At 58.4% G+C, this 7,162-nt stretch overlaps 4 protein-coding genes across 4 annotated transcripts, besides 4 other annotated features; all 4 read left to right on the top strand.

Moving 5' to 3' along the window:
- Tco025E_01197 (DNA helicase) lies at window positions 1-468 on the top strand (the record flags this gene model as incomplete). Its single annotated transcript, XM_029368135.1, has 1 exon — window positions 1-468. A coding segment is annotated over one exon (468 nt), but the record flags the coding sequence as incomplete, so codon positions are not given.
- Window positions 469-885: 417 nt separating this feature from the next.
- Window positions 886-3,030, top strand: Tco025E_01196 (transferase; the record flags this gene model as incomplete). Its single annotated transcript, XM_029368134.1, has 1 exon — window positions 886-3,030. The coding sequence occupies one exon, from the start codon at window positions 886-888 to the stop codon at window positions 3,028-3,030; it is 2,145 nt and encodes a 714-aa protein (XP_029231697.1).
- A 47-nt stretch (window positions 3,031-3,077) lies between these two features.
- Window positions 3,078-3,111: a microsatellite.
- Window positions 3,112-3,155: 44 nt separating this feature from the next.
- Window positions 3,156-3,225: a microsatellite.
- An 83-nt stretch (window positions 3,226-3,308) lies between these two features.
- Tco025E_01195 (putative ubiquitin hydrolase) lies at window positions 3,309-5,501 on the top strand (the record flags this gene model as incomplete). The annotated part of the gene is made up of 1 exon (XM_029368133.1): window positions 3,309-5,501. The coding sequence occupies one exon, from the start codon at window positions 3,309-3,311 to the stop codon at window positions 5,499-5,501; it is 2,193 nt and encodes a 730-aa protein (XP_029231696.1).
- Window positions 5,502-5,929: 428 nt separating this feature from the next.
- Window positions 5,930-5,954: a microsatellite.
- Window positions 5,955-6,114: 160 nt separating this feature from the next.
- On the top strand, window positions 6,115-6,426 carry Tco025E_01194 (ATPase subunit 9; the record flags this gene model as incomplete). The annotated part of the gene is made up of 1 exon (XM_029368132.1): window positions 6,115-6,426. The coding sequence occupies one exon, from the start codon at window positions 6,115-6,117 to the stop codon at window positions 6,424-6,426; it is 312 nt and encodes a 103-aa protein (XP_029231695.1).
- Window positions 6,427-6,973: 547 nt separating this feature from the next.
- Window positions 6,974-7,003: a microsatellite.
- Window positions 7,004-7,162: the final 159 nt, after the last annotated feature.

The raw sequence follows: 7,162 nt of genomic DNA, 5'->3' as shown, positions 1-7,162 counted from the left end.
ACCCCGCCACACTCCCAGCGGCAGGCAACGTTGCATGAAGTGGTGGGGAGTTGCCCGTCAACCTCCATTGCGCAAGCAAATCCCCCACGAAACCCAAGTGCCTTCCGTGTTTCGGTTGCGGCGATCACACCTACAAAATGCACAGGTGCGAGCAACCCACCGGGCCTTTCCAAGAACACCACTTTGTGTGGCTCCCTTGTTTCTCATCCTGTGCGGACACTCTTTTTGAGCCGACCTGCCGCCGCAACTTCCGCATCGGCCTGCTCGTCGGTGAAGCCTAGCGGTGGGGCGGCCACTGCTGCTTCTGACGTTGCCTCTGCAGCTCGCAAGGAGGAGGCCCTTAGCCTGGCGCCGGCGCCGCGCTCTGAAGAATTACGCCGTTATAATGCCCGTCGAACGCTTTTCACGCTTGGCAGTGTTGTGGTAAAGCGTCCAAGGACGGATGACAGGGAGGATCACACGCCGTGAAGGCCGTTTTCATTGCCATCACGGGCACCCATAGATTGCTGATTGACGCCCCGTCGCACGCTCCTCTGTCATGGGGTCCGTCTGTTCTCGAGTGCGCGCAGGAACAGCGGCCGTGGGAAAAGGCCTCTTGGGGCGTCATACACACTTGGATGATGCCACTTCCATCCATGTCCGTTTCTCTCTCGCTTTCTCGCTCTTTATCCATTCCACTGTGGTTCTGTGTCTGAGTGGGAGTGAGAGTGAGAGTCCAGCGAGGGACAAAGAGAGAGGGATGGAGAAGGACATATTTGGCAATGATACTGCATCCATGCATTGGCCCACGAGCTCCCCCCGTGCTTCAAAAACGCCCCTTTGCTCTTTTACGTTCTTCTGCTCATGGGCTCGGAAGTGTCTACATAAGCAGGCGGTGGGCACACTATGCGCAGGAGGAGGGAAGTGCGCCAGAGGCGGCGGTGTTGTATCCTTGCATATGTGCTGTGTGTGTGTTTCCTCCTCATTTTATTGCAACCAGCCGCGTTGCTATCGTTTTGGGGTACAGGCGCAGGGTCGCAAGTGCCAACCTCATCGCCGCCGGCACCAGCGGCATCCTCACCACCCCCGTATGTCCCCAGTGAAAACAAGGCTACACATGCGGTGGTCACGGCAACACGCGTGAAGATATCGACAGACGAGGAATTCGACCGTGAGGCGCTTGGCCTTGTGAAGCTGCAACTAAAGCGGCAGCGGCAGCGGCAAAGCATGCAACCCGAGGCAGGGAAACATGTGCGCTGCGGCGAGGTTCTGCGCTGTGCACTCCTTTCTCCCTTGGCTCTGAAGGCGTGTTCAATGGCGTTCCGTGAAGTCTACGATAAGGTAACGGAGCAGGGAGGTGATGCACCAGTTACGCTGCTCTTCTCATCAAGTACGAAATGCCAGGGAGACACGGCCAGTGACTTGAGGGCGAGGGACTTTTTGGAGGGGTCAAACCGTAGCATCATGAACCGGCTTTCTAGCCAAATTAGTCGCATGCAAAAAACGGCCGAGGCGAGTGGGTTGAGGTTCCCGTCATTGCAAACTCTTTACGAGGGGGTGCTGGAAGCTGATGCTGGGCGAGGCGACAACACCCCCTCCAACGTTTACGGTGGCCGCGCCCATGTTTTTGGTGGTGCGTTCAGTGCGGTGCAGGTGCTGAGTGTGCGATATCTGCTGCAGGGCGGCTTGGCGAGTTTTCCCAGCTTGGAGGAGGGACTGGCCACGGTGTTGGGTGCAGCCACCACAACTTACGTCCTCATGAGCCCCCCGTCGTCAACGCTGCGTGCGATGGCCCTGACGGAGCCGCTCCGCCAGGCCGCCGCGAAGGAAAACTGCGCATTCACCCAACTGCCGACGGATAACATGTATCTGTGGAAGGACGGGTCTCCTCTGAGCGCCCTGGTGATTGGCATACACTGCCCCAAGGGCTACGGCCCCGGCGAGGGCCAGACGCTGCGCGACTCCTCGCCTGGGCAACGCCTTGACATGAAAGGGGAAGTCACACAGCCACTTCTATGCGAGCATCTTCCGGGCCGAGTTCTTCTCGCCCGTTCGATCAAGTATGGGAGCAGGACCGCGATTTTTCACGGAAAGTGGCGGAAGCAAAAGGTGATTGTGAAACTATTTCACCCGTACCAGTATTTTAGCTTTCAGGGTTTTCGTGACTTTATGCAAGAGCGGTCGCGGCGGAGCCCACTGATTCATTACCCGGCATTTAGCTGCTACTCCTCCAAGTACAATGGAATTTTTCAAGTTCAACCCGTGCTTGGCGGCCACGTGACGCTACAGTCGCTCTTGAGCCCGTGGGGTGCTCGTAAGAGAGTTTCATTGCGGCAGCGGCTGGAGATTGCCGTGCAGATTGTCTGCATCTTCGAGTTTCTGCACGCAGGCCATCCTGCTGGCTTTTTTCTCTACGATGACAATCACCCCGGCCAGTATTTACTCAAGAAGGAAGGCGATGACTTTTACGCGGTGCGGCTCATTGACATTGACACCCTCCAGAAGGGGACTGCGGCCCCACTGGCGACTCCGCGGTATCCGTACAGCAACGTCAGCTCGCACTGCCGCTGCTTCTATTGTCGTGGACGCTCAAACTGTATGTTTTTTAACACAAATGAGGCCTATGAGGCTTGTGGGCAATTACAAAGCAGAGAGGCGTGGGTGGCTGAGATGCCGCTTTTGGTGCGTCCTGGGCGTTTGTGTGACGGCAGCAGTGACATGTGGTTTGAGGCGCAACTGCTGTTTTTTCTTTTTGATGGAACCGTGGCGTGGCGAGCGTTGAGTCGCGACGCGCTGCTGCATCAGATCAAGTCCGGACGCGTGCCGCGCTTGACGAACTCGTCAGGGGCAGCGCAGCACAGCGAGGCGATGCGGCAACTCTTGTCACGCATGTTCCTCTCGCGTCCGACGGAGACGGCGGTACTGCGGGAGTTAAGAGCACTTTGCACTGCGGTAGGAGGCTGCAGTCGCTTAGCGGCGTGCCCGGCAACCGCGCCGGTGTCGGCGGGCGGCCGATACTCCTCGCCGCTGAACCTCCGCCTAAGCCGCTAGACCACGGGGTTGGGACGCGGGCCTACCCCCGGTTGCTGTCGTTGTCGTTTATTTATTCATTTACTTTTACTTTTTTTTATTCGTGTTCTTTCGCGGCGCCAGGCGCCCCACGCGGGGATGCGCGCCCTCGCACCTGTCTCTCTCCCCCTCTCTCTTTTCCTTTTCCTTCTCCTCCTCCTGACGGCTGCTCCTGCTGGGGGTGGCCGCCGCCGCAGAGAGACAAGGCGCCGAGGGTGAGGGGGCGGCACACGGGGAAACAGCGCAAGAGGGAACGCAACATGGAGGTGGTGGGGGGCTCCAATGGGTTTGTCGGGCGTAATGTCGTTTTCCGACCGATTCACTTCGAGCGGTACCGGAAGCCTGCTGTCGTCAGCTACCCGCGGCATGCGGTTGTGTTAAATCCCCACCACACCCGCGAGGCCGCGCGGGAAGTGAGGGCGCACGACCACGCCGACGAGGCCTCGTCTGGCGAAAGTGAAGCTTCAGGCAACGGCGACGCTGACGCTGACGACGATGACCCGCTCCGTCTCGAGGAGGAACTGATGCTCTGCCGCAATGCGCAGCTGCGTCACTTGCTGCACCTGCGCTGGCGCGAGGTTGGGCCTAGCGGCTGCGGGCTGCTTAACATGGGCAACACGTGCTTTGTCAACAGTGTCTTGCAAGCCGTGGCGTACACACCGGCGCTTGCGCAGTATTTCGCTGGTAATTTTAAGACACCATGTTCACATGCGGTGGGTGCCTCCTACGACTACGCGTACGCCTTGGGGGAGACTGTACGGAAGATTCACACCCCATCCAACCGGCCGTATCGCGCAGGCCTCATTGTCTCTCACCTTAAAAGCCTCTCTCCCCACTTTAGGCCTGGCCGACAGGGCGATGCCCACGAGTTTGCGGTGCACCTCTTGCACGCTTGCCACCGATCTATTCTATTTCGCCAGGTTGGCTCACGAAAGGTTAGCCCGCACATTGAGCAGACGAACGCATTGCAGCGCATCATTGGTGGGTATCTTCGCTCCGTGGTGGCGTGGAGCCGGCAGGAAGAAATTCATCGTCTTGCAAAGGCAGGCAAAGTGCAGGAAGCGGCAGATTTAAAGCTAAGTGGCCGTGGCCACAGCAGCGATGCGTTGGTCTCTAATACCTACGATCCCTTTATCACCCTCAGCGTGGAGGTGGTGGGGCAAACACTGCATCACTGCCTGGCAAAACTCTGCCAGGAGGAACGGTTGGACGGGCATTCCTACATCAGCCCGCGCGGAGTGGGCGTGAGGGCAACGAAACGTTTCCAGCTTCACAAGCTTCCACCTGTCCTCATTATTCACATGAAACGTTTTAACTGCATGGGTGCGAAAATAAGTAGGCACGTCCAGTACCCAAAGCAACTCAATTTGGTCCCTTTTTGTACCGCGGAAGGGATTGCAAAGGCAGCGGCTCGTCGTGCTGCGGGTGAAGATGCACAGGAGCATTCATGCCTGTATGAACTCAATGCCATTTGCATCCATGAGGGCAACTCACTCGCCTATGGCCACTATTGCTCTGTTGTGCGCTCCCGTAATGGAATGTGGCTTTTATGCGACGACGAAAGCGTCTCTTACTGCGATGAGGAGCGTGCGCTTCGGCAACAGGCCTATATGCTATTTTACTCTCGTATCGAGCCACCCTCGTCGGGTGCAGTGAGAACGCGGAAGGAGGACACCCGTGCGTCGCAGCTGTTGAGCAGGCGCCACACGACGACAACGACGGAGGCGGCATGGACACTCACGACGTCGATGCTGTCGGAGTCCGTGCGGGAAGGCGCCGAAAAGGAGGATGTGGGCCGCCCGTTGAGTGAGGCGGAGGTCGCGCGGGTGATGCAGGAGAAGGCGGCCGCCACGCGGCAGCAGCTACTAGAGGCAGCAAGAAAGGAGCAGCCTCCACACCACGGGCACTCCAATGGGCGGCGTGAGACCTCCCCTGCCGCTTCCTCGGCCTCCCCCGATGAGAATGACGAGGCGCGGCAGCTGCGGAGGGGCGTCGACGCCGCTAAGGGCATCGTTGCGTCCCTTCCTGCCACGGCCAAACAGGAGTTGCCTGCTTCGCAGAATGGGCATTGCAGCTCACGCTACGGCGGCATCATAAAGGCCATTCGACGCACCGCCCCGCCTGCGCTGGTTGCAGCAGCCGCGACAAGAGCCGAAACGCCGGCGGCGGGTGACACCGCGGAGACGCAGCAGGAGGCGGATGCAGTCGTCGGGCCCAAGGCGGCGGCGGTGGTGCAGGGGATGAAGCAGCAGTCCGTGCCTGGCACGGTTGCCCGGCCCCGACACGCGCCAAAGTTCCGCCAGCAGGTGCGGGATCCGATGTGGGAGAGTGAAATGGACCGTGGACGGCTGAAGCGGGTGCGGGCAAGGCGTGAGGAGTACGTCGGCGAAAATAAGTTCCAGAAGGCAGAGATTGCGTTTGACAGCCGCGGTCGCCGCCACCGCGGTGCGTGAGTGCGCATGTTAAAGAACTGGGGTGAGCGTGTTCGTGGAGCGCGGAGCTATCTCACTGCCTCGCCCTCCCCTGTTGCGCAAGAGGCGAGACGCCGCCGCCGTGTACGAAGAAGACAAAAAAAAAAAGACGAAAAAAAAGTCGCTAAGGAAAACAAGCGCGATGGGGCGGCGACCCTTCTTTTTCACCCCCATGAAAAGAATAGAAGAGACGCTCTAACACCATGCACGCGTTTGCACTTGGACGCCGACGACATATCTCTTCTATTCTTCTGCGCCGATATAGTAAACGGGTAATAAGTCTAAGTCTGGGGAGTTTACTTGAACCGAAGAGAGCATAGGGCCGCTCCGCCACTTCCTGCGTGTGTGTGCTTGGCTGCTCTGCTCAGCTTCCCTACCGCGGTGCGTTTGCACCTCGTCTTCGTGTGTGTGAGAGAGAGAGAAAGAGAGACAGAGCGCTTTTATCTCTCCTTCTTTTTTCCTTTCACTTTTTCGGGGGCTTGTTGCAAACGAAAAGAGAAAAGTAGGAATCCGCGATTTATACAGCGCTAGGCACGCAGACATACGTAAGTACCACTCACATAACCGACCTACTGAGAAGATGTTGCGCCGTTTGATGATCGCTTCGCCCGTCGCGCGCCGCGTGACCGCCGCGGTTCCCTCGTCTACGTCGCTGGTGGTGCGTAGGGCGTCGACTGTAGCCATTTCCGTGCAGGGGCTGCACTACGTCGGCACCGGCCTCGCCGCCATCGCCCTCGCGGGTGTCGGGCTCGGCATCGGCACCATCTTTGGCAACCTGCTCGTCGCCTGCGCACGCCAGCCGAACCTGACGAAGATGCTGTTCAACTACGCCATTCTCGGCTTCGCCCTGACGGAGGCTATCGGTCTCTTTGCCCTCATGCTTGCCTTCCTGATGCTCTTCTCGTAGAGCGCCGGGGGACGCGTGTTACGGGTGCTGAGAAGGGGAGGAAAGTAGTACGGTCCGCCCTGCCCGGCACCACTTTTCAGTGCCTTTTGTCGAAGCCGTGAAAGGTAGTGACCGGTCTCGCAGAAAAATGCTGCTTCTCCTGGCGTTCCGTGAGGCCTGTGAGGCAGGAAGGAGAGGGAAATGTCTGGGAGAAGTCGCGAGGGAGGTTGCGGGACCGTGAAGATGTCGGAAACGGAGTCGCAGGACAATAAAAAGGAGGAAAAGAACAATAAGGAAGTATACGTATTTATGTTTGATATTAGCAGCAGATGGTGCGGGTGCGTCTGTGGGCGCGTGGCCGGCCCCACCCGCCGTTGCTCGTCTTCGCTCCGCCTCTGCAGCGCGAGGATGCGAAGGGGGAAAAAAAGTAACGAAAAGCGAAGAGGGCAGGGGTTGAAGGAAGAGGGGAGGCATCCAGTTTTTTCCAGTGATTTTGTTCTGTGTGCTCCGTTGACGCGCTGTGTGGGAGAGTGGTAGGAAAGAGCGGCGGAGAGAGAGGGAACAAAGGAGGAAAGTAAAAAAGGAAAGGGAAAGGGAAAAACGTCCCACGCAGAGCAAAAAAGGGGGGAGCCGGCCGTAGGAAAGTTCGTTGTTGGGATTCGGCGGGTAGGAAGACAAGGTAGCAATTGGACCATTCTTTTCTTGGTTTCTACTTCCTTTTCTCGCTCGCTGTGTGCGTGTGTGTGGAGGGGGGGGG

The sequence above is a fragment of the Trypanosoma conorhini genome, assembly GCF_003719485.1.
Source record: "Trypanosoma conorhini strain 025E chromosome Unknown Tco_14.4_contig_00037, whole genome shotgun sequence".
NCBI classification, from domain to species: domain Eukaryota; phylum Euglenozoa; class Kinetoplastea; order Trypanosomatida; family Trypanosomatidae; genus Trypanosoma; species Trypanosoma conorhini.
This window is presented reverse-complemented; position numbering and strand designations above follow the sequence as displayed.